Below are 25,949 nucleotides of genomic sequence, written 5' to 3' on the forward strand. Positions count from 1 at the left end.
TGTTACAGTCTACCTGCCAGCTGAGACACGCAGACCCTGTTACAGTCTACCTGCCAGCTGAGACACTCACACCCTGTTACAGTCTACCTGCCAGCTGAGACACGCAGACCCTGTTACAGTCTACCTGCCAGCTGAGACACTCACACCCTGTTACAGTGTTCCTGCCAGCTGAGACACGCAGACCCTGTTACAGTCTACCTGCCAGCTGAGACACGCAGACCCTGTTACAGTGTTCCTGCCAGCTGAGACACGCAGACCCTGTTACAGTCTACCTGCCAGCTGAGACACTCAGACACTGTTACAGTCTACCTGCCAGCTGAGACACTCACACCCTGTTACAGTCTACCTGCCAGCTGAGACACGCAGACCCTGTTACAGTCTACCTGCCAGCTGAGACACTCAGACCCTATTACAGTCTACCTGCCAGCTGAGACACTCAGACCCTATTACAGTCTACCTGCCAGCTGAGACACGCAGACCCTGTTACAGTCTACCTGCCAGCTGAGACACTCAGACCCTGTTACAGTCTACCTGCCAGCCGAGGTACTCAGACCCTGTTACAGTCTACCTGCCAGCCGAGGTACTCAGACCCTGTTACAGTCTACCTGCCAGCTGAGACACTCAGACCCTGTTACAGTCTACCTGCCAGCTGAGACACTCAGACCCTGTTACAGTCTACCTGCCAGCCGAGGTACTCAGACCCTGTTACAGTCTACCTGCCAGCTGAGACACTCAGACCCTGTTACAGTCTACCTGCCAGCTGAGACACTCAGACACTGTTACAGTCTACCTGCCAGCCGAGGTACTATGACCCTGTTACAGTCTACCTGCCAGCTGAGGTGTTCAGACCTTATTATAGTCTACCTTCCTGTCGATTCTGACCCTTCACATTCTCTGGCACTGCAAAGGTACTCAAAGCTTAATTGTACATTTTCAAACCGGAGCGGGTAGCAAAACTGAAACGCTGGCATCAGCATTTTCTCCTGATGAACGTTTTTCTGTGATGAATCATATCTCATTAGATGAAGATATGCTGAGTAATGCTGTTAGCATATTTCAATGAATATTAGAATTTTAGAATACACACACATTCTCTCTCTCTCCTCTCTCTCTCTCTCTCTCTCTCTTTCCTCTCTCCTTCTCTCTCTTTCACACTCACACACACGGATACAGCCTCTCAGAAGCGTCCATCACTCAAGAGACTGTGTCTAGCAGTTGGAGTGGACTTGACATTGTTACAGATGGGCTAAAAATAGCCCCATTCCAGAGAGGACTTTGTGCTCCTCAACCGTTTACACAATAGCCATCTATGTGGGCAGAGTTCCGTGGCTTAAAAAAATAAATAGATAAATAAATAAATAAACCCACACTTCACCCTCAGTCTTTTAGTAAAGCAATTATCTATGCACAGTATAGCAGTTATCTAACTCAGCACCATAGAGAAACCAATGATGTAAGGTGTTATAGCTACTTTTGTGCCTCCTTTCATAATCAAGGCCATTCACAAAGGATATTTCTATTGCCATTTAACCATGTTAAATATAGACGACTGAAAGCTTCTTTTTTTGTTAGAAGCGAGTATTTTTGAGCATAAGGGCCTTGATCCGATGGTCTCAGTTGTCTCTTTTTTTTTTTAAAGACTTTTTTTTTTCCCTTTCTCTGAAGCCTGTTGCTTTCTAAAGTGAAAATTTTGCTGTGGGTACTCATGCTCTGTTTGATCAGAGCTATTCCCTTAGCCTTTCATGTTTGACGGTAATTTTATTCAGACTTTTTTTTCTTTTTTCCCCCTCGGGGGCTTCATCTTCTCTGGCCCCCTCACACCCCCCTACACCCCCCAGCTCCTCCTCGTTCCCCCTCAACACCCCCCCCCCCCAACCCCCCCCCCCCACCCACACACACACACACACACACACACACACAGCGATTGAGAGTTGGATGCTGACACGGAAGGTGCAGATTGACCACTGAAGCAGCCATATCTCCCTCCATCCTATCACCTTTCACTCGATGCCTGTCTCTGATGGGAAGTCATCCGTATACACCATGGCAGATTTACTGGACGGCCTTTCCGTGGATTTTTACTCTCCCGCCGTTTCAGTGTGTACCCCTGCATAAGTGACATGTCACCACCCACAGTCTTTCAGTCTCATATTTAAACTGTCACGCGGTCCGTCAATGCGGAGAACATGTCCCCTGGACCCGTATGACAATCCCCGTTTGCGGTCGGACAAAACGTCGTTTGCAGTCTCCCTGTGTGCACGCGGGCCATAACAACAGGAGCATGTGAGAGTTTCTTTGGACGTGGGCCAAGATGAAGGCTGGAAATGTTTAATAGCTTCATTAAATGACAAATATAGTCAATCAGGCTCATTATCTCTTGCCGTTCGTCAATTTGTATAGCTCAGCTGCTTAAGCGTCGCATCTCCCAACACTGCTGCTACAGGGTCAGAGCCCTGCACACGTGCGTAATCCTGCTACTTCTTCAGAGCGATATGAGGGTGTATCCCCCTCTCTCCACAGTCTCATGCATTGTGAGGACATTTGTGAAAGCTCAATGCTTTTAATTTAGCGTGCATACCTGCATATAAGACCAAAAAAAAGGCACGGCGTGTCATTCCGATTTCTCTTGGGGTTTCACAGACGTTACATGCCGTGCGCGTGTGAATGCCGTTGCCGCCAAGGAGACGGAAACCGTTAATTTCTACGAATCTCCATATTTCAGCGTTCTGCACCCTTACGTTTCTCATTGAAGTCCAGTCACCTTAGCAAACGATTTGAAGCATTTATTTGCAGAGTGTTATAACTTTCTCAGCGAAATGAAATTTATTGAAGTGGAACACAATTGCTTCGGAGAGGGGCTGAGCACAGATTTAACACATTCTTTAGGAAGGCATCTCTGTACTGCATATTTATGAATCTATTCTTTTTTACCTTTCTAAAGTGTGAGGAGAGAGATATTTTGTGCTATCTTTCTGGGGTCTAAGTGTCCTGTTCCTCGTAACCTATTATAAGGGTCCTTTTGGATAGAGATGAACGTAGAAGTGAGGGGAAAAAAATATCTTTTTTTTCTTTTCTTTTGCAGAACGTCACTGCTAACCACAGAGTGAACGATGTCATCGCGACCGAGGACGGTCCACAGACGCTGGTCGGACGTTTCATGTACGGTCCTCTCGACATGGTCACACTGACAGGCGAGAAGGTACTGTTCCAGCACGACGCTTACATGATCAATCAGTTAAATAGATTGGTAAATCACATGTTCACCCCTCAAATTAGTTCTGTTAGCACTTCAGTTACCTCACCCATAATGACCTTGCAATGCTGGTGTGTGCTTTCTGTCACACATCATATAACAGGTCAGAGTTCTGCTGTCTCAGTGGGGAGATGTCATTGTTTTATCATTGTATTAGATTATGCTATCCCAGAGTGGAGTGACATTTACGTGAAATGTGAATTCAGTCTTACCGTTGCAACATTATTCCCCTGTCTCATTGTTTTCCTCTCTCTTTTTTTCTCTCTCTCTATCTCACACACACACACACACACACACACAATCACACAGGTTGATATTTTCCTCATGACGCAGCCTCAGTCTGGGCGTTGGGTTCACTTTGACACAGAAGTGACCAACAGCAGTGGAAGAGTTTCCTACACCATCCCCAAGAGCAAGAAACTGGGTTTGGGGGTTTATCCCATTAAAATGGTCGTCAAGTAAGTCATTTCCTCTAGACTGGTCTTCTCTGGGGTGTCTCATGCAACCCCCCCCTCCCCAGTACCATTTGGCTACGGTTTTTATTTTATCAAACTGCATTTTCTTCCGAGGTGCAGTATGCGGACTAGTCTTTGTGGAAATAAACAGGAGTTTGCTTGGCTGTCTTAAGTCTCTTGTCAGCAGAACTGGATCGCAGATTGTCTGTGGGCTGGCACGCCAGTGAATTGATTTAGAGAACCCCGTGGAATTGCTGGAAAGACACACAGCCCATTTGCCTGCAGTCACCCCAGTTTCTCTCTCTCTCTCTCTTTCTACGCTCTCTTTCTCTCTTTGTCTCTCTCTCTTCTCTCACTCTCCTTCTTTCTCCCTCACTTCCTCGCTCTTTCCCCCCCCCCTCTCTCTCTCTCTCTCTCTCTCTCTCTTTTCTCTCTCTGTACCCCTTCAGGGGTGACCAGACGAGTGCGGAGGCTTTCCTGACGGTGTTGCCGCGGGGGATGGAGTGTGTGGTGTTCAGTATTGATGGTTCCTTCGCCGCCAGTGTTTCCATCATGGGCAGTGACCCCAAAGTGCGAGCGGGCGCAGTGGACGTGGTCAGGTAACGGAGGAGGTGTTATTCTCCAGTCACTGAGCAGAGCAATGTCAGACCCCTCCCATGCTTTCAGGTGTCAACTGGAAAGTAATTTCTCTCCAGGCTTTTTCTCTTTCGCCCGCCTGCTGTCAATGTCAGCGTGCTGTCTCACTGCAATTGATCTCCAAGTGCAATCAATTTAAATGTGATTTGGTCGAGAGATTGTGGCATCGCTACGCGCGTTGTACATTTTGTCTGTTGGCAAGCCTGTACTGCAGTTTTGAACCTCTTGGCTGGTATGTCATCGTAAATGAGAGTTGATTGTTTACTGATGTACTTGGTTAGATAAAGATCAGAAACCAAAGACCAGAGAAAGAGATGTGGAGTATAATATATGTAAAGAGTCATACGCCTCAGTGTTTGATTTAATATTTGATAGTGTCAGCATTGATTTCTTGATTTGTAATTTGAATTAGTAGGCGTGTATAAATACAAACAATTTCTAAATACGTAACATTTGTATTCTGCTTTATGTAATTCCAAATATATGCAATTAATGACAATAATTATTAGATTTTAGCTGAGAATGTTGTTACAAATGTTTGTAGATTTATTCACGTCTATTGTCAGTGAAAAGTTGATATTGTACTGTACTTACACGTGTTTAACTGAGTTAACGCAAATGAAAATGGCATTTTAACGGGTTTTGTGACTCAACAAACCAATGAATTGAATGTAATAAAACAGTAGAGTGTGTGTTTGTCTGATGAGAGAGAATGAGGAGAGATGTTTTGCTGGGTTTAGACACTGGCAGGACCTGGGCTATTTGATCATCTATATCACGGGGCGTCCGGACATGCAGAAACAGCGCGTGGTCTCCTGGCTCTCCCAGCATAACTTCCCCCAGGGCATGATCTTCTTCTCCGAGGGCCTCGTTCACGACCCCCTGCGTCAGAAAACCATCTTCCTCCGAAACCTAATGCAGGAGGTGTGTGCTGGTACCCCACAGAGTACAATTATAAAGCTATCTTTTTCTTTCATTCTTTCTCTCTTCCTTTCTTTATTTCTCTCTTCTTTCTTTCTTTCTTTCTTTCTTTCTCTCACTGCTGTTGTGTGCCTGGCTTCTGCTCCTCTCTCTCTCTCTCTCTCTCTCTCTCCCTCTCGCTTTCTCGCCCCCCCCCTTTCTCTCTCTCTCTCCCTCCCTCTTTCTCCCTCTCCCCCTCTCTCTCTCTCTCTCTCTCTCTCTCGTATTTGTGTGTGTTTGTGTTATACTCTTAATTTACATATTGATGCATTTTCGTGTCTTCAGTCTTAGCCTCTCCAGCAGAAAATGTTTTCCTTTTTTCTCTTTTCTGCTAGTGTCACATAAAGATTACATCTGCCTACGGCTCAATGAAGGACATCTCTGTTTATAACATGCTGGGACTAAGTCCCTCACAGATCTACATTGTGGGGAGACCATCCAAGAAGTACCAGAATCAGTGCCAGGTATCCCACTCTCCCTTTATCTCTCTCACTGTACCTCAGGCTAGAATAAATTGATTCACTAATAGATCTAATATTGGAATTGATTGTGTCCCTGTTCATTTGTTTAACTCTGTGCCTTTTGTCGTCTCATACCCTCCCTCCATCTGTTTCACACCAACTGTCATTTCCTTCTGCTCTCTAACTCTTCTCTCTTCACTGCTGTCCTTCTTTCTCTTCTCTTCTCTTCTCTTCTCTTCTCTTCTCTTCTCTTCTCTTCTCTTCTCTTCTCTTCTCTTCTCATCATCTGAGTAGTTTTTGAGTGAGGGCTACGCGGCACATCTGTCCTCCCTGCAGTTTGGCCACAGGGCGCGGCCGAAGAAAAGCCCCTCCGTTCGCATGGTGCTGAGGAAGGGTTCCTTCGGCCTGTCGGCCAAGCCCGACTTCCTGTGCAAACGCACGCACCTGCGCCGGACCATGTCGGTCCAGCAGCCCGACCCGCCGTCCACCCCCAACCCCAAACCCGAACGGGCCCAGAGCCAACCCGAGTCAGACAAAGACCACGCCGGCGGAGGGGGCGGGGGCCACGGTGGATGGACGAGAGGCTCCATGCACCGTGGAGACACCACACCCTAATGAAGAGACAAGAGCAAGGGAAAAGAGGGGAGAAAAAAGGGTTACTTAGTGGACAAGGCCCAGGTAAGCTCTTTGGTATTTAATACCATATCTCCTGTCTCAGTATGTCTCCTGTCAGCCACTAGGACTTCTTCTATATTCTGTTAAAAAAATGCAACAACAGCATGTTACAGATTCTCAAAAAAACCCCCCAAAAAAACTCACTGATCTCATCACCATTGATGATTTGAAAGTGTTATGCATATGGTCATAATGATTATGAAAAACCCGCATAAAAAAAAAACCTAGCCTCTGGATAGAGAAATACCCTGCTGCTAGAGCATTAGACGATTATTTTTTTTCAGCAGAATCATAACATCCACCGCATTCAGCAAAATGCTCATGCATATAATTCCTGTATTATTCAAATCAGCACCCTGTGAATTTGCATGTAAGCCTTAAAGAACACACGGCTGAGAAAAGCATTTCCCATTTGGCTTCAGCGGTTCTTTGGCACAGCCTGGGCTTGGCCACTTTGATTGTGGCTGTTTTTTCCCAGGTAGGAAGCAAGGGAGGTCACCAGACAGAGTGAGAGAGAGCCACTGACATAAAAATCCCCATTTAATTCCATCAAGGGAAGACTCCGCCCCTTAACGCTGTCCTCATTCATATTCACGTCCGAACTGAGAAGGCAGCGGTGCTATTATTAGGACCGTGTGTTTGTGTGTGAGTGTGTGTGTGTCTGTCTGTGTGTGTGTATGGGTTTTTTTTTTTTTTTCTTATGTTCAATTCAGTCATCCAGAATCCAAATGCAAATTTTACAATTGAAAGCTATTAAGTCGGTGTCTGATGATCCGCGGACACAGTGCCGGGGCATGGCCCAAATCCCGGGCTTTCTTATTGTGAAGTAATGTTATCTCAGTGAGTGTAGATGAGGGCATGACTGACGTGACTCTTAGTGCGTACCGTCATTTCTTCTGATGTGGTTATAAATGGATATAAATGGATAGATACAGAGATTTTTTGGTGTTCATTTTGACACCATTGCTGTGTGAAGTGACATCCCGCTTACTCCATTTCCTTTGTAGAATATGCACCCACTCTGAAGCCGCCAGTGAAAATTGGACCACATGCTATGACAAATCTTGCCTCAGCTATCAATTGTTCACCGAGGGGCTTACTTCTGTGTTTTTTTTTTTGTTTTGTTTTGTTTCGTTTTTTTTTTTTTTTTTTCCCCTCCCTGTGGATTATTTTGCCAACCGAAATAACATTATTGAAAATTCCAGAAATCTGGTTTCCCGAGATGTGTGCTCTCTTTGGCGGACATTTTTTAGGGAATGCAACGTTTTTATTAAGCTGCCTATGTTACAAAATGCCCTGTTTTTTCCCCCTAAATAAATTCACGCGTTGTTGCCCTGAAGGTGGCGGAAGAACGTGGACCGGTAATTCATGGTTTCCCCTTGCATGGATTGTTTTTCCCGTGGATTTGTCCAGTGACTCACTCGTCCTTGTCTTCAGTGGTTCCGCAACTCAACAGAGCTGACACAGCAGGCAAGCTGTCGCTCCAAGCAGGAGAAGTAAAAAGGCAGACAATTCCGGAACATTCCCTATGCCTCAAGCAATACACACACCGCGGAGGACGCCGGCTGGGCCGCGGCCGTAACCCGCTGCTCAGACAGGTGGACGGAGCATGCTCCTGCAATAATCCTTTTTTTTTTTTTTTTTTTTGTAAATATCCTAGGCGTTTGTCTCCTCACTGGGTTGCCTGTCTTTGAGTTGGAAGCTCTCCTGCTCACAGCGGGCATGTTAACCTTGAGTCAACACCGTTGGCCTGGCCTGAACTTCACCGTTTCTCACTCAGTCACTCAGGTGGGATATCGTACATGACAGCGACAGGAATCCTGCGCTTGACCTGTGTCCAGCCCCCCCTTTGCCGAATCAAACCAATATTTACTTCTCACAAAACCCGCGAGCCGTCATACGAATGGCCTCAGAAGCACTGCGTCTGCGGGTTTTGGGCAGTCGTTACTCTCTGGGCCTCATCCTCTCTTGACCCACGTCAAAACTGTGAGCGGCACCAGAAAAAAAAATCGTCGTCTGTGCTATCGTCTCGTATCGCAATAGTCAATTATACTTAATAAGCGCATAGAAGTCAAAGTGTATGATTTTTGTAATGGTTTTGAAGTGACTTTGAGTGTTTACACGGTTGTCACGGAAACACCACATGAATTAAATTGTTGGTCAGCGATCTGTACTAAGACTTAAGCTGACAAAATGTTACTGTTTACATATAAACACAACTCAAACTGACTATGCTGTGTTTGTCAAGGGAAATATTGGTTGTGTGTAATGTAACGAGAGTACAGTTTTATTGTGTTATTATTGGACTACAGTATCTAAAAAAAATCATAACCTCTTAAATGAGAGTAACATTTGTGAATGAAGCTCGAGAACACACTGAAATTTCCTCATGGTGTTTTTTCTTTTCTTTTTTCTTTTTTTCTTTTCTTTTTTTTTTTTACTTGTAATGCAATGCAATTCTTGCCTTATGTTTTGCGGTTAATTTATTTTACATTAAATAGGTTTTTATTTTTTATCAGGAGGTGATCAAATTAAATTGTTTAATTGATAGTAAATGAATTATATAGTATCTATTTATTTTTGTGGCTGTGCAAAGTTTGCTTTTAAATTTATTTAAAAGTGTATAGTAACCTCAGAATACTGTGAATGAGAATGTTTTCAAACGTGTGTGTGTGTGTGTGTGTGTAATTTTGTATTTATTGTATATACTCTGACAGAGGTCCAAGAGCATGGCAAGTTTTATTAGTTTTTTCTGTCTTAATCAGCTGAGTGCAATTTCTTGAGTGAACTTTGTGTTAACTGTTCAGTGAAATGTTGTTTATGATAGCCTTCGATAGCTATTCGAATAACAAAAACTCGAGTCCGTCTAAGACACCAAAATGACAATTGTAAATATATCCTTTTTGTGTGATCACTTTAAGTCATGTGGCAGGAAACTGTACATTATTAATGATGGAAGGACTGCTGGCTGATCTGACAGTGCTGAAACCTGTGTATGAATGTATTTCTAGCCTTATTTGCATACGATGTGCACACAAAATATGTAAATGTATTTGTCTTATATAAAGCTATATTGTGCGCTGTAATGAAAATATAAATATTTTCATGTTTTGTATTTTCCTTAAAGAAATGGTAAACATATCCTGTGTTCGGTAAAATACATACAGCGTATGTCCCCGAATTATTACTGATATTACAAAAATATTTATAGTAATAAATGTACTTTCAACATATTGGCAGAATAATTCATGTTTCCTGCTTATTGAATACATATTCTCACCGTTGACGACACCAGGTGTCTGAATGAAGACAAGTTTTTGATATTAACTCAAAGATATTAACTCACTGACATTTATAAGCAATGCAAGAACTTATAGCTCTTGTATTTTGTAAATATGTTCTCCGTATTGCTGAAACAGTGTGAAATTCAACAAGATTCACAAAGAAGGTTTATCTAACTGTTATAGTCTCATTAAACTGTCCATTTTGCCCAGATCGTGAGCCTTTGTGTTCAGTGAGGATAGCGCTGTTAGTTTTAATGCTGTTGAAATGGTTGACTGGTTTTCTGAGCCACTTTCCTCTGGCTCTGCTCTAAAATGAGAGCTGACCGTCACCTTCCTTCCCCAGAGCCGCTCACCTCCAATCAGAGAAGGGCACGTTCGTCTGTCGTTCTAATTACTCTCCCTCTTTCTCAAGCTCTTAATTGCGTGGCTTCAGATAGACCTTTTTCTAATATTTATGTAAATTCCACTGCTATTTTTCATGTACCTTTGATCCTGTAGTTTAAGTAATGGTATCTGAAAATGAGAACAAAATGGGTTTAAGAAGAAAAAAAAATGCTCACTCATTCCCCTTCATGTCTCAGTGTATGGTAATGTGAAAACGGACACTGTCTTCCTGTCACAAAAATGACAGAAATGGCCGTCAAGGGTCAGCTGTCGAACGTTTTTACTGTCAGATGCTCTCTGTCACCCTGCCAAATCCTGGAGGCCCATTTTGTTCCAGTTGAGGATAAAGCCTGTTATTTTCCTGCTCTCCTCCTGTGTTCGTTTGGCTGTATTAGCCATTATAAGGACACAGGCCACTAACCTCTTCGACGGACGACCGCAGTCAAGTAAAATTTGATCTAGCATGCAAACAGGAGCTTCTGGAATTTTCAGCAGAAAATGGCTGTTCTATTTTTTTTTTCCCTCTCTCACCTTCAAATTAGATTTTTCTTCAGATTAGATTTGTCACTTATACAACACTTTCTCTCTCTCTCTCTCTCTCTCTCTCACACACACACACACACACACACTCACACACTTGCACACATACAGATTAGGAACATGGATTTACTTAAAGCAGAGGTTGCGACCAGAAGAACAATGTTCCTCAACCTTTAATATGCTTTGATTGGGGCCTTCTGCTCGTTTAGCCTGATTAATGGTGCATTAATCATTTGGTTGTAAATCCATGGGCTGAAATGGATTAGTTCCAGCTGCATACACATGCTTTGCGTATTAACATTATGGTTACGTTACTCACCTCATTTGATGAGGGTCAGTTTTACTGCCTCTATGTACAGTATACCATGCTTTAAAAACAACTTGTGATGTCCCATTAAAGGCTGCAAGGTAAACAACAGAATAACTTCCAATCTTAACGACCCCAACCTCTGATAATGTTTGGATTAGAAACAGTATGTAAAAGATTCAACCGCTGAACTTTCTTGTTTTATTTTGTTTGTTTGTTTTGTAATGGGAATCCCAAAACAAATGAGTTTATTTGATACCGTTTTGCATCTCTTACATACCCGAGGTATATATTATAATTACCCACATACTGTCTCGACTCCTTTTCACGTTATTGAATGCTACTGTACTTATGACAATGCAATTCCTATATCAGCCTATTAATGCTGAGAGTGTGTATAGCAAACACTGAAATGATAGACTTCACCTTATGTAATCATAATGCACAACTTTCATGTTTGGTACAGCCATTAAAAAACAACCGCATCCACTCCCTTGGCCAGCTTTAAGGGTTTTCTCTCTCTCTCTCTCTCTCTCCTGATTTGTGGCAGTTTATTGAGTCGTACTATATGGGGGAACAATTGGCAGTACCGTGTTTTACCACCCATAATGCTGCTGAAATTGCCCTTAGAAAGGCATGATAAGTGAGTCTGTTAATTCGACTGCTCTGTAGAAAGGCAATCAAGCACTCGACAGCAAACAGAGGCATTTTCACCAGAGGATGGACTTCAAAACTAAACTGTCGCAGCAGGCAGTGCACTGGGTTTTGTTTGTTTTTGTTATTGTCCCTTTTTTGGGGGGGTGGGAGGGGGGCTGCATATTGGTTATTAATCATCATATCACTCAGGCAACAACAGCGACTTGTTCCACGTTCCCTGTCTCCTTTGCGATAAGAAATGCAAACGGGCTTCTTTAAATGAAAAACAGAATGAAAATAGTGGAGAGCTAGGCAGACCTAACAGATGCCAATGTTCACTCTCAGAGGTTTGACTCTTTTTCTCTTCTCCTTTTTTACACCTTTTATGAACTGAGTGCCTGTGCCGCTGGATGCGGTCGGATCGTTTTACAACAGAGGAAGAAGTCAGAGCGCAGCACAGCTGATGAGTGTTTGAACGTTATTCCCAGACACTTTGGCCAGGCTCTAATTTGGTTTGAATGAGTGGGTTTGTTTAGGCCACAGCAGTGATGAGGAATGGATGGTGATTGTTGGCCAGATAAACAGCAGAGAGAGCCCTGAGAGAGGGAGGCTTTACGCTACGATTCAGCCAGACACACACACACACACACACACACACACACACACACATACATACGCACACACGCACGCACACACTCACACACTCACATATACACAGTCTAGTTGGTCCCTGTCTTTGGGAACTCACTCCTCAATGTAGCCCATTCTTCCATAGGAGGGTCAAACCAGCAAGGCCAGAGAGATTAGTTTCCCATTGATGATCGAGCGTGGGAAAGTCCAGTGCTGCTTTGGCCAGAGGCTGCTGGTCTATTTTTGGTACACACACTTTTTATCCTTCTTGAAAAATGTTATATAAGGTCAAGTACTTCCATTAGTTCAGTACTTTTTCCTGTCATTTTTGGTAATACACGTGAAAGAAAAAAGAATGGTTGCACTCCAAATAAGGAAAAAGTCCTGAAAATAGCATGATATGTTAAAAATTTCAGAGGAGTGAATGGGTTATTTTCATGTCTGATACATGACTGTGTTCATTTCTTATTACTCTGAGATTCATTTTCACAAGAAGACTAAACCTTTTTTTCCCTTGATTGCTTCAATATGCACACTTGATTTTTTTTTTTTTTTTTTAATTTTAGGCTAAGCCAGCCATGCTCTCTTTTTAGACAATCGATGTGTAAATAATTATTATCTGGTGTAAATAATTATGTATAAACAATTATTGTTATTATCAAAGAAGATATACAATCATATCTCCTTCTTTCATTTAAGGAATTCAATACATCTGGTAACGCTAAGGTACCTGGTTCTAAGATTTGCTAGATAGCACATTCTCTCAGAAGATACAAACTGTCACTCTTCTCCCGTTATATGAACTGAGAGACACGCTTTAGGCAGGGTCTCGTCATGCACTGAAAAAGAGGGATGGTGAGAGTGACCCAGGCTTGGACTGAATTAGTCTAGAAAATTCTTTCTTTCTGTGACATGTCCTTGCCTCATATCGCTCACCTCGTTCTCCAACGCCGTTTGAATGGAACCGCGTGTGAGGAGTGCGACATGCCTTACCTTGTAACCTACGGGGCACAATCTGTATAGGTAGAAAATGAATACATATGTGAGTCTGCCCCAGCTAGAGATGGCAGAAAGACAGGTTGCTCACTGTAATAACCCTCCCAGCTATCACAGGACCCAGAGAGAGAGAGAGAGAGAGGGGGAGAGAGAGAGAGAGAGAGAGAGAGAGAGAGAGAGAGAGAGAGGGAGAGCATGATCTCATAACACGTTGTGATGTTGTTGCTGATATTATACCTGCGCCCGAGAAACTTCAGCTTCATAACCTCTCCATAACATTTACAAAATAAATAAACCTTGAAATGTATTGAAACAAATCTCTGTATGGTGATGGTGAATGGATGTAACTTTAGTTGAGATATTTTTGGACCTGTTCTGCCCTTCTCTCAGCCTTCGCAATCTTCACTGTCACATAAGAGTGTACTCTTTTTCCAGAATGTTCCTTGTCCATTCTCTCTTAGTCACTCAGAGCTGTCGTAGGCCTTATATTCACTGCTTAAGTGAAAATAATATGTTCTCACAGCAGGGTCTCAATCACACTCATCTCCACAGCCACAACAAGTCCTGGTTTACTTGGTATTTTTGGACCTTTGTGAACCTTGATCAACCTTTTCTCTGAGCAAGGTCTTGCAGGAAGTCCGATTGTCCTAGGCTAGGTCTTCTAAATGTCTTGTTAACATCTTGTAAATGTCTTCCAAACGTCTTCTAAATGTCTTGTTAACATCTTGTAAATGTCTTCTAAACGTCCTGGGCCTTTTCTTTGTTTTAGTTCATTCCAGTCAGAAAACTACCTGATGAGCCGGTGTTTTCTGTCTCAGTATGTTCTCCTCAGACATCTTATTACCACAGCATCTGCTCTGTAACCTGCTCATAATAACTTCATTATCTCCCCCAAACCCTTCCCACCTCCCATGGCCTCCTTATCATTACCTTGCCTCATTATCCCAAAACCCTGTGGGCTCCTCATCCCCACTCCCGGGCCTTACTGGCGGATGAGAGTGAGGGAGAAGATGGTTTAGCTCTCAGTAAGAAGGCTGTGGTATGGACCACGGCTTGGTTAATGAGTACTCCCCAGCATTCACACCGGCTCACGCTTCACCCTCATTGTGTCTGCTTCCTATATCTCCAGGAGAATGGCGAAATTTTCTTCTCCTGGAGATATTGTGTTCCATCCTTGACATCCACGCGCGCACCCACACACACACACACACACACACACACAAACACAAACAGAGCAGAGTAAGACTCCTCATTAATCTCTATAGGCATGAAATGCAATACAAGGCTGACCCACTTGCTCATGGCGTATGACAGCAATTCCAAATAGCAAAATGGTTTCTGGAATGGACACGGAGTCCGAGAGAGAGAGAGAGAGAGAGAGAGAGAGAGACAGAGAGAGAGAGAGAGAGAGAGAGAGTCTCAGGTCTCTGTTTCCTTTAATCTCTCTAAGCCACATATTCCATGTTAATTGTATCCACGTATTTGCAGTCGCCAACTGCTCCACATTTGTTATTCACACCATTTGCATAAATGACAGAATTATTAAAAATGTTTTGTGTGGTTTCTGAGAAAGAGGACAAAAAAGGTGTGTTTTCTTTTTTTGTTCTGTTTTGTTTTTCCTGATGGTAGGCTGTATGTGTTACGTTGATTTAGATAGCGTTTCGCTGAAACGTGGTAGTTTTCTATGTTGTTATCTGTTGCTGTCGGAAACAGACAGAAACTGAAGAGCTCTTCATATTTCGTTTATTTTCATTGAGAAAAAAAAAGACAAAAGAAAACAAGCATCAAGTCTAATTCGAAGGGAACAAAGCAGTATACCTGACAGAGATGGTCGCATGGAGGGCTTTGAAAGCGCATCTCTGTTTACAGAGGGAAAATTGCAGCGAGGATCAACAAGAGGTTGGAGGAAGTAACAGACAACAGTGAAAATGTCTGGTACAGCTGTGCCAAAGGACAGTTCTGTTGATTAAGGCTGTATGAGCACACTGTCTCACTGAGAACATCCAAAAAAAACCAAAAAACAGTGGGAACACACACTCACACACACACACACACACATGCACACGCACACACGCGCGCACACACACACACACACACACACACACACACACACACACATGCACACACGCACACACACGCTGGAGATCTGAAGCAGTGAAGGTTACACTGTTCCGTTTGGCATTATCCCTCTCTTGTTCTCCAGTACAATCTGTTGGAATGGATAAAAGATATGAGAGAGTGTCATGTGTGCGAAGAATATTGAGAGAGTCCATCACTAAAAACCTCTTTAAGGTCTAGATGAAAGAGCAGTGAAATAACATGGCATAGAATACCAACCATGTTGCATAAGTCTTTCTGAATACCCTCTTATTCAAGCCTGCTTGTTTTCAGAGAGAACAAAAAATGTTTCAGCAGATACAGATACTGACAGGGCATGTTGTTAAGATGCTCTGATTATATAAATGAGCTACTTTAATTCTGTTAAGACCATGAGTAACCACAGCAGCTGGTAAACATGGAAGACATCCTTGCAGGGGAAAACTTCATATATAGCTTAAGTGTTTGTGAACATCTGATTGGTACAGATATACATTGGTACATACATACATTGGACCACTGATTCGTACATGTATGTCAAACAGCAGCACCAAAATATGTATCTATTTTTTCCTCATTAGTTAATATGAAGGAGCACACGCTGTGATTCCTTAAAAATCGATGTGAAAAGTGTATCGTTCCTGCAAAGGGGACGTGTAAATTTCAGGGTTTAATGCAATATTACTGTATAAATCTCATTTACTTCACTGTTTTGCTGCTGTACACCTCCTTCATAATGTCTTTGTGGAGAAAAAAAAATACAAAGCTTATTTAAGTCATTAAACAAAACAGTAAAAACTGCAGGGAGCGCATTCAGCAGTTTACAGCCCACAACTGCCATAGGAGTTTTGACTGTACCAACTGATACAGTGTCCATCTGAATTATGAGGCTGGTATTTCATTACCTTTGTTATTTATTATAGAAATATTTCATGCCCTCTGAGCTTTCAGTTTGTTTAACAGTCATTAAGGAATCCTCTTCTGAGGCCCATCTTAAGTTGACAGATCCACTACTGTACATGGAAGTTTTGTTCCATTTATCGCGTCATAGAAACTCTACATACCGAATGTCAAAGGAGGACAGAGATGAACGCACTGCATGCAGTATTCATGACGCTACTGCCCCCTTCTGGACGGAGCAGAATCTGCAGGTTCCAAATGTGTGTGTGTGTGTGTGTGTGTGTGTGTGTGTGTGTGTGAGAGAGAGAGAGAGAGAGAGAGAGAGAGAGAGAGAGAGAAGGGGGGGGGGTGAAGTTCAAAAGAAGTGGTTCACAAATTAGAATTGGCAAATTGTCTAATAGCTCTACCAAACAACTAAACGGATTAAAATAGCAAATACTTAACATGGAAACAAATAACCGCCTGTCGTGACTTAATATCGACTTCACTGCACTCTATGCATTTTAAATGAGAGCTTGCAATAGCCAAAATAGGACAGAGGAAATTCGAGTAATATCCTATAGCAAATCTTCTTTTAATTCCATTCACTCACATGGTTTCTAGACACAAACTAATCCTCTGCCAACTAATGTACTGCGACAATAGGCTATCCATCAAACAAACTCTCATCACTGCAGTCTTGAGATAAAACGACAGAAAATGGATCCTCTGATTACATCATAAAAAAAAATTACAGCTTGTTATTAAAATATGACCATTAAGCACTTTCATACATTTTCTCAAAGACAACTGACCACTTTCAAAATTTTAGTATTTGCAGAAGGGAGAGTAACTTAGGAGTATATTTTTCCATTTTAATGTGAGGTTCAATATGCCAGTCATACAGTGTAGTCACTATGAAATTAATGTTTGGGAGAATCTAATTTGGAGATTAATAAAGCACAAGTATTAATTCTGTATTTAAAATTCATTTTCTCAGATTTATTATGCCGCTGTTGTAACTGGAATTATTACAAGAACATTGACTAATAGATATTTTGTGTAGGAACATTTGACTGAAAAATTTGCTTGTTTTTTTGCCTTTATAATCATTCACTCTTCAGCCATCCATGAAGACAATGTATTCATAATCTATAAAAAAAAAAAAACCCCATCATAGCTACCAAAGAAAGTAGATTAACATCCCTGTGTAGGTCTAAGCAACGGATTCGGTCTGACAATATTAAAAAGGTTTAAACTCAGACTTGCTCCATGCTTTCTTAAGTGTCTCCCTCCAACACCTCGTGACAGCGCTGGGTTGAGGGGCCATTTAATGTTTATAGATCTCTTTCATAGATTGAAACATTTCTTCCAGGATTTCGCCAGTTTTTTATCTAATGAGTAAGCCTTTAAAGAGCACTGAAACTTAGCCCCAGTGAACTGCACAGGGCACAGCTGCAGGAGTGGAGCCAGCCCACCGTGTTGTCAGCGCTTTAACCATGGGACAGAACTGAGGAGATCATGGATGTGTCCGGTCCCGCTGCTGAAACCTCCCCGATGGAACCCAGCGCTAAGCTCTTCTTCTGTCGCTCTGTGAGGCGTCACATCCCCCTGGCCTATAGAGAGGAGACCTACCACATCCTGTGTATGACTGGACCCCTGGTAGGAACCCCCCCCCAAAACCATCACTCCATACTACTCTTTTTTTCTCATACCTTTTCAATGCTTCTTCTGGTTATTTCTGGCGACTAAATGCTTTTCTCTGTTCTGTAACTTACTAAACTACTGCTCTGCAGTCATGCTACTGATCAGTGTGTCTCATCTTTGCAGCGGTTCTCGCTGAGTTCATTGTATCTGGTGTGCTTTTGTTCCCAGTGTGGGACGGTTTGATTGATATTTAATAGACCGTCATCGGGTGTAATGTTTTCCCATGTGCAGGATTTTAGAGTCATTACCTCAGCTTACGTGTCACTCATGAGCTGCTCTACCCAAGTTTAGACTAATCTTCCTGCACCAACAGGATCACAGCAAAAATAATGAGTTTTACAGTCAAAAAGAGAAGACAGAATTAAGTGTAAAACAGTCTCTGTTTTCTGTGAGGCTCTCTGCTGTCTTGTGATCTTTAACCACTTTTCTTTGGGTTTTGTTTTTTTCAGGTAGCATCCCGAATCCTGAATTACCTTCTTCCGTTTGTCGTGACGATGTTTTGTGGTCGTCTGGGAAACAGTGTTTTGGCTGGTTATGGGATGGCGTCAGCAGTGAGCTCATGATATCATCAGCTACTTTATTGGTGTTGTTTGTGAAAACAAGAAGATGCTGAAAATGTAGTTAGGATGTACTTGATTGTTATCCCCCCCCCCCCCACCCCCCAACCCACACCCACACACATATATATATATATATATGTGTGTGTGTGTGTGTGTATGTAAACATTTGTGAATACAGTCATGTTAGTCACAGCTGTTGGAAGGACCTCACAGACAGAATAATGAATACTGTATGTCCTTTTTTTTTAGCTGATAACAAATGCTATAAACTGTGTTTTTTCAGTTCATTAACATAACAACTGCAGCAACGGGCGGTGGACTAGCCTTGGCGTGTGACACACTGGTCTCTCAGGTACCACAAATTTCTCCCTTTCTTCCAAAAGAGGCTTTTACCACAAAAATATCACCAAAAAATCCCCTTGGATCAACTCTCTTGGATTTAACCTCTAAAGAAATAATCTGTTACCTATAAGAAATTTCTTGTGAACAGTTGATTTTCACCTACTTTTGGATTATGATAGCTATGTATCAACAGTCCTGTTTTCACACTGGTTTAATGGAAGGACATTCATGGCTTTTGATTCAGGGAGGACACCCTGAGAAATATCCAAAATGATGAGTTCTATTACTATGCAGAGCCAACCTCTCTCCTGCATTCAACGCTATTTTTGTCAATGTGTTTCTGTCTGCTTCATATCTTTTGCCCAGATAAATAGACAGGTATTACTGCCTGCAGAGATTAAAAAACACCAACAAAAACAACAACAACAAGAAGACGGTTCGTGTTGAATGAAATTATAGTCTACGCTGCAGACGTATTGTCCTGTCTGCGTAATAAGAGAACCACGTCTCTGTGCTTCTGTTGTCCTCAGACGTTTGGGGGGAAAAACCTGTTACGTGTGGGCGTGATCCTACAGAGGAGCGTTCTGATTCTGCTCCTCTTCTGTCTGCCGTGCTGGGCCCTGCTCATCAACACACAGGCTGTTCTTCTGCTTCTGGGCCAGGAACCGGAGGTGGCCAGGTAACACAACCACTGTGACTGACACTCACCCATAAACCCTCACTCTAGTCTGTACTGTGCAACTCTCTGTATTCTGTGTTTCCTTTGATTTCAAAAACTGATGGAGAACATGTTCTTATTATTTATATTTTTGTTTTTTAAAGTTATTATTTTCTTGTCCACCCAGGGGCGCCACTAGAAATTTTGGGCCCTTTGAAAGAATATAATATTGGGCCCCCCAAACCTGATAATAGTGTCCTATGAGGGCCCCCTGTCAGAGCTGAGCCCTTCGAATCATCCTAACAACCCGCCCCCCTCTTATGGCGCACCTGTGTCCACCACTTACATGTTGAACTGTATGAAAGAACTTAAAATTATTCTTGGATCCTAAAGTCTCTTTGTACAATGCATGTAGAGATGCAATTGACCAGGCTGTGGGGTCAACCATAAAGAGGTCGCAGTTGACCACTTTTGTAAACACTGTTGTGGTTGACATTCCGGAAGTAGCAATGAAAAACGGGGTTGTCAGCTCTGCTTAACTGATCCTTGCTTTTCACTGTCTTTATTTTGTAAGTGTCTTTATTTTGTGGCTTCATTTGCTTTTAAAAGACTGTGAGCCGAGCCAACTGGAATTAAACAGATAAAATCTTCTGAAACGTAAAAAACCAACCAACCAACTAAACAAACAAATATAAAAAAAACCCCACTTAAGTACGGTTCACTTCCCTAATGCAACAGGAACACAGTTGTTACATTTTAAATGAGCTAAATATTTTCTCACTGACGCTTTCACCACAGACATATGAAATTGCTTTGAGCTCTGAGCTAATATGCTTTTCACACAATAAAATATCCTCTCTCCACGATCATTTGCAGTTGTACACCCACTCTCTCACAATAACTCGTTTTCTCCTTCTCCCTCTTCTTCAGAATAGCTCAGTTATACGTTGTTGCATACCTGCCCGCGGTACCGGTAAGTCATCCGCCGTCTACGTTATTGTACACTTATGTCACATCGCCCCCGTAACGCTGCGTTTTGTTATGTGGAGCGACACTTAGAGCTATGCAAGACGGAGCTATTTTCTTGCGATCATTAGTTATGCTCTTCCTGCTCTTCCGACTTCCTATTTATGTGTCATCTCTACGCAGGCTATGTTCTTGCATCAGCTGCAAGTTGCTTATCTTCAAAACCAGGTACATTTTTTAAACGAAATTCTTTTCAGTTTGATTTTTTTTTTTTTTAATAAGGATTCTTCTCTGGAGCTGTCACCAAACTCCTTTTTAGGGCCGTAGCTTTTCAGAAGATAGATGAGGTTGTAGAATATGCTATTATAAATGAATGAATGAATGAATGAATGAATAAATAAATAAATAAATAAATAAATAAATAAATAAATAAATGTCTTCCCAAAGTACAACTTCACAAATTATAACCTGGTATTTAAATTTGCATTTAAACTGGATTTAGGGGATAATTCTGCCACAGATGTATGCAGCTGTGTTGGCTAACATTGCCAACGTGGTAACAAACTATATCCTGCTCTTCTGGCTGGACCTAGGAGTTTAGTAAGTACAGGCCATTGAATAAGTTAATCATCATTCACTATTAGAGGGCTGATATTGGCATTACACGTAAGGACATTTTTCTTTTTTTGCCGTTTGTCTTTGTGATTGTATTTAAGCGGTTCTGCTGCTGCCAACACCATCTCTCAAATTTACATCTGTGTGATTTTATTCGCTTATATTCGCTGGAAGAATCTGCACACTGGAACGTGGGCGGGTAAGCAGAATGTACACGCTTCGCTAATGAAATGGCCGATAAAGCTCCTGATTAGCAAAGGTCTTTGGAACAGCCGTGTACTAGAAGTCGGTTAAAACCGAGAAATTACATATTTATTACGTACACAGAGACAGTGTGACTCCTCTATAGGTGTGTACAGTTGAAATGCATTGTCATATGATGTCAAAACCTGATAATGACATGTTAGAAATGCCTGTCAGCTGCAGTAGGTGCATATATTCATTCTGCCATACCTTCACTCGTTATGGAAACTTAATATGAGGAAGGTTTCCTTTTCTACAAATGTCTGATGATGTTTCTCTCTCACCCTCTGTAGGCTGGAGTATTGAATCTCTGCAGGAGTGGGGATCCTATATGAAATTAGCCATTCCCAGCACAATGATGCTTTGCTTTGAGTGGTGGATTTATGAACTTGGAGGCTTCTTAGCCGGTATTTTGGGGGGTGGGGGGCTGATGTAAATCCAACCTATATCAACCATTCAAATCAATGGTATACAATACATTTGGCTTGAAGTCATCAAATGAGACTTTATATTCTTCCTTCACTTCTCCGGCATCTATTTAATAACACTGAAAACTGGTTAATGATCTTCCGCAGTAATTATTTTATGTCAAAATACGTCACGCTGTTTGCTTCATTTCATGTGGCAATGGCAATTCAAGACATATATACAGTACATGTTTTAGAACATATGAAGTAGCATGAAATACGTCATTCTAAAGGATTTCAAAACGACCCATCAAGACTAGGCCAATGTTTAGCTGTAAATGTATTCCGCATTTTCTTCTCAAACACAGTCTCTCTCTTTCTCTGTTGACAGGACTGCTGAGTGAGATCGACCTGGCCGCCCAGCATTCTGTTATAATGCTGGCTTTCATCAACTACATGGTATAGTGAGTTACACAAAGAAAATACCACTGCAAATCATTCTCAGTCATTTACATTTAAAAGACATTAAAAAGACAGACATCTTTAAAATGTGCTCAACTCAGTCAAACATTGATTATCATGCCATTGCAGTCATCAGTTGAAACCTAACCAACAAATGGTGTATTAACTTTGACCAGAGCACAGTGAATAACGATATATGTAATGTGTGTACACACACACACACATTACATTCTGTAGCTTTTGTTATAGTTCATGCACCGTGTGTCGTGTTAATTAAATACGGTCTGTTTTATGACATTCCATGTCATTCTTTCTTCATGCTTTTTTTTCTCCTTTCCTTTTTGATTGATGTAGTTCCCTTTAGGCATCCAAGGAGCGGCGTGCGTCCGTGTGGGAAACGCTTTGGGAGCCGGCGACACTGCGGCCGCTCTCCTCACATGCAAAGTCTCGTACACATGCACAGGTCACCTGAGGCTATTGCTCTTTTTTCCTCTGCTCCATGTTTGTCTCAGCCACCGACCATGTCTGTCATTTCATTTGACTTCTGTTGCTTTTCTTTTCTTTTTTTTTTTTCTCTTGGCTCTTTCTTTGGTGATACAGCTGCTCTAGCTGTGCTTCAGGGCATTGTGCTGGCCTCAACAAAAACAGTCATCGGTTTCATATTCACATCTGATGTGTAAGTTTTACGCACACTGGATATTTTCAGTGTTGTTGCTAACACAACATTGCTATCTGCCTTTTTTTCTAGCAGATTTTTTTCTTTTTTTCATTTTAGGAAGAAAGCCCAGATGAGTGTTATTAGACTAATGGATCCATGTTTGTTTCTTGTTTTCAGGGAAATTGCAGGTCTGGTCTCTAAGCTAATGAACGTCTATTGCGTTCTCCAGTTCTTTGATGGTCTGGTGGTGAGTTTTAATCAGTCGTTATCATTGTGTTTCATAATTGGCCACACCGTAGGTTAATGGAATTGACAACATGGTGCCTCTACATTTAATACTTTTAACCGTGTTCAAATGCAAAATAGTCCATTTTCTCTCTTTCTCTCTCTCTCTCTCTGTCTGTCTCTCTCTCCTGTCCAGTGTGTGAGCATGGGAATTTTGTTGGGCTCAGGACAGCAGAAGATTGCCGCTGTGGCAAATCTCTTTGGTTACTACTGCATTGGTCTTCCTCTGGGCGTCTCGCTCATGTTTGCAGCAAAACTACAAGTTGTTGGTTTGTTTTTTGGCATTATCTAAATACGCTGGGGTTTTTTTTGTTGTTGTTGTTGTTGTTATTGCTGTTTTTGTTTTTTTTTTAGATTAAGGATATAATTTTCACCAACATTCAGTTTGTTTTAATGGAAGTTTCCAGGAGAACTTTATTGTGGTAGTAAAAGTGGTCTACCAGGAAAACCCTTCAGAGGGCGAAGCGCAGGCCGGGGATTTGTGGGGGATAAAAATAATTTGGCATACATTTAGCTGCAAAGGCAGAAGGTTTTTTTGTGAGTGTGTAAAATGTGGGTTACTGCTAGTTTGGGAACTTCTTTTCATTTGTTTAACAACTGGGAGTTAGAACGCTCTTTATGAGTCTAAAAGCTGTATTTTCAAAGGATGGAACATTTTAGAGAAAAGAAGCCAAGGCCTTCCAGTACCGTTGGTTTCCTGCGAGACACCATATCTTGCAAAAACGGTCTCCGATGCATAATAGTAGTTGTGCTCTCTGATTTGAACATGAAAATAAAATGCTTCCACTCTCTCCTCTCTCATCGAAACAGGTTTTTGGTTAGGTCTGTTCCTCTCTGTCATTGTTCAATCAACTTTTTTCATCACAGTCATTTCCAAACTAAACTGGCAGAGAGTCACAAAGGAGGTAAGGGAGTGAAATTCCTCTGAATGCAGAGTGATCAAATTGTTTTCCTGTTTAATTTGCACTTTGCTAATTGATGCACTGTCCAAAATGCATGATGCAGAACAGGTGGATTACGGTATGCCGTTTTTGTGAGTTTATCTTTCATTTTGTCAGGCGGTTGAACGTGCTGGAAAGAACAGACAGGCTGCTGTGCTGGCGCCGGTTCCTGAAAGGGAACTCAGTCACCAGTTCTCACCGGAGAACATGAACCCTACGGAACGCATAGAGAGGAATGGTGAGGTAAGCCAAACAAAAACCTCATAAAATTTCATTTTCTGTATATAGGTTCAAATAGTTATTTCAGTGCTTCTTCTGTATATGTACTTAATCACTTAGTCTTAAATATGTAACACTCCTTTTTTCATTCGGATCAACTGCCATTAATACCGTCTGTGAAATTAGCTGGGTTTTTTTTTAATGAAGTTTGATTGATATTTTCAAATACTAATTCAATGTATTCAGTTATTTAAATTAGATACAGTACGGTGAGATAATGGGAGAATAATTTCACTTCAAGTTCTTGCATTTTTATGAATGTTAATGCTATTGGAGAAAATGAATAGAAATCATTCATTCTCTGCTCTAACCCAGAGCACTAATGGGTACATGCCAGTGAGCTCTGAGGAGCGAGAGGAGAACAGAGGGAGAGCTGTGACACAGGAGGTGTCGAGAACGGATCAGGATCAGGACGGAGAGACGCCCAAAGGACGTCTCTCCGTCTCTCAGCTCATCATTAGGAGAGGTTTGACCACTCTGGTCGCCCTCCTCATCCTCGCTATGGGAACAGCTGTCCACCTCATCCTGCCTCTGCCTGAAGTGTCCAATTCAACTGTAGCTAACGACACTCTGGACTTTGGGAATTCAACCACGTTCTCTCCTCTCGTCCATTCAACACAAGTCATGTAAAACCACAGACGCCGCATCTTTATTCATTTCCTCTGCTCTTTGTGCATCCAGACGTTTCATTTGTGAGAGCAAGATTCACAGATTGTCAAAAATGGTTAATCATGTAATTCAAACATGGAAATTTCATGAAAAGTAAACAATTTTTTTCAAGCAAACTTTGGTAACTTTATGGTATGGGTGTGTGTATGGCTCTGTGTGTCTCCTCCCCTCAGAATGCATACACACACACATATATATATATATATATGTTTATGTGTGTGTGTGTAGTTTTGATATGCATTGGTCCCAAACGTGGTGAGGCCTACGTGATGAAAGCGAATGTTTATGGTTAAAGGATTAAAGGTATTGCTGCAAGTAAAAAAAAAAAATCTCATGATCAACAATTTGATTTATACAAAAGCAAGAGTAAAAGCGTATTTCACCAACAAGAAAACCAAAACAGTTTTTTTTTTTCCAAAAAGGGTTTAAAGTCAATTTATCTGAGTGCAAACATTAACAACAAGGGCTCATATGACGCCAGATAGTGAAGTACATTTGCAGAAGGAAGGTGCTTTTTGATCAGTATCAGAACATGATTAGTCTGAGCTGTGCAGCATTCATTTTGTGAAAGGGTTGAAGTTCTTGACAAAGTAGAAACTCTTGTGTCATATCTGTTTACTATCGCTCAGCAATGACCAACGGCTGTGAGATAAGGCTGTCTGAAATAACACATTTAATCAGAGGAAATTCCATGACTTTGAACCAGTTGCTAGAAAAACCTCCAGCTCCTCCTCAAGCGTTCAATTTCAGGACAAGCAGAAGATATTTGATAATTCAGCTAATCCACCAACCTTAATTATATGAATCAGGTGAGCAGAAAATGGAATATGGAGGTGAAAGTGAGCTCTAGGTTTAAAGCTAATTAAATAATGTTTAACGACGCATAAAAACCAGTGTAAACAGTTCTTTTTTTTCTGTACAGCATGAACAAAGCGTATTTTCCTGCAAGAAATGTTTCGTGTGT

The 25,949-nt window shown here is 41.8% G+C and overlaps 2 protein-coding genes across 2 annotated transcripts in view; both read left to right on the forward strand.

The window, feature by feature from the left end:
- pitpnm3 (PITPNM family member 3) overlaps positions 1 to 6,380 on the forward strand; it is a 56,696-nt gene extending 50,316 nt beyond the window's left edge. Inside the window, exons 15-20 of the mRNA XM_030778127.1 lie at positions 3,083 to 3,199; positions 3,563 to 3,711; positions 4,158 to 4,307; positions 5,085 to 5,268; positions 5,640 to 5,768; positions 6,060 to 6,380. Of these exons, the coding sequence (XP_030633987.1) occupies positions 3,083 to 3,199; positions 3,563 to 3,711; positions 4,158 to 4,307; positions 5,085 to 5,268; positions 5,640 to 5,768; positions 6,060 to 6,380 (1,050 nt within the window). The remainder of the gene's footprint in view (positions 1 to 3,082; positions 3,200 to 3,562; positions 3,712 to 4,157; positions 4,308 to 5,084; positions 5,269 to 5,639; positions 5,769 to 6,059) is intronic.
- An 11,334-nt stretch (positions 6,381 to 17,714) lies between these two features.
- Positions 17,715 to 25,090, forward strand: LOC115813735 (multidrug and toxin extrusion protein 1-like). The gene is made up of 17 exons (XM_030776334.1): positions 17,715 to 17,855; positions 18,350 to 18,451; positions 18,744 to 18,812; positions 19,333 to 19,481; positions 20,391 to 20,433; positions 20,610 to 20,654; positions 20,929 to 21,026; positions 21,143 to 21,240; positions 21,578 to 21,691; positions 22,083 to 22,150; positions 22,508 to 22,616; positions 22,754 to 22,829; positions 22,989 to 23,058; positions 23,233 to 23,365; positions 23,907 to 24,001; positions 24,155 to 24,280; positions 24,632 to 25,090. Exons 1-17 carry the CDS (start codon positions 17,715 to 17,717, stop codon positions 24,944 to 24,946), a joined length of 1,851 nt encoding a protein of 616 aa, XP_030632194.1. The 3' UTR covers positions 24,947 to 25,090.
- The last annotated feature ends 859 nt before the right edge of the window (positions 25,091 to 25,949 follow it).

Source organism: Chanos chanos, chromosome 6 (genome assembly GCF_902362185.1).
Source record: "Chanos chanos chromosome 6, fChaCha1.1, whole genome shotgun sequence".
Taxonomy (NCBI): Eukaryota; Metazoa; Chordata; class Actinopteri; order Gonorynchiformes; family Chanidae; genus Chanos; species Chanos chanos.

What these genes read in the sequence shown, in the direction of transcription:
- LOC115813735 (XM_030776334.1), top strand. Translation starts at nt 17,715, where the DNA reads ATGGATGTGTCCGGTCCCGCTGCTGAAACCTCCCCGATGGAACCCAGC. An exon ending in CATACCTGCCCGCGGTACCG is followed by an intron (nt 20,434 to 20,609) that starts GTAAGTCATCCG and finishes ATCTCTACGCAG; the next exon opens with GCTATGTTCTTGCATCAGCT. An exon ending in AGCAAAACTACAAGTTGTTG is followed by an intron (nt 23,366 to 23,906) that starts GTTTGTTTTTTG and finishes TCATCGAAACAG; the next exon opens with GTTTTTGGTTAGGTCTGTTC.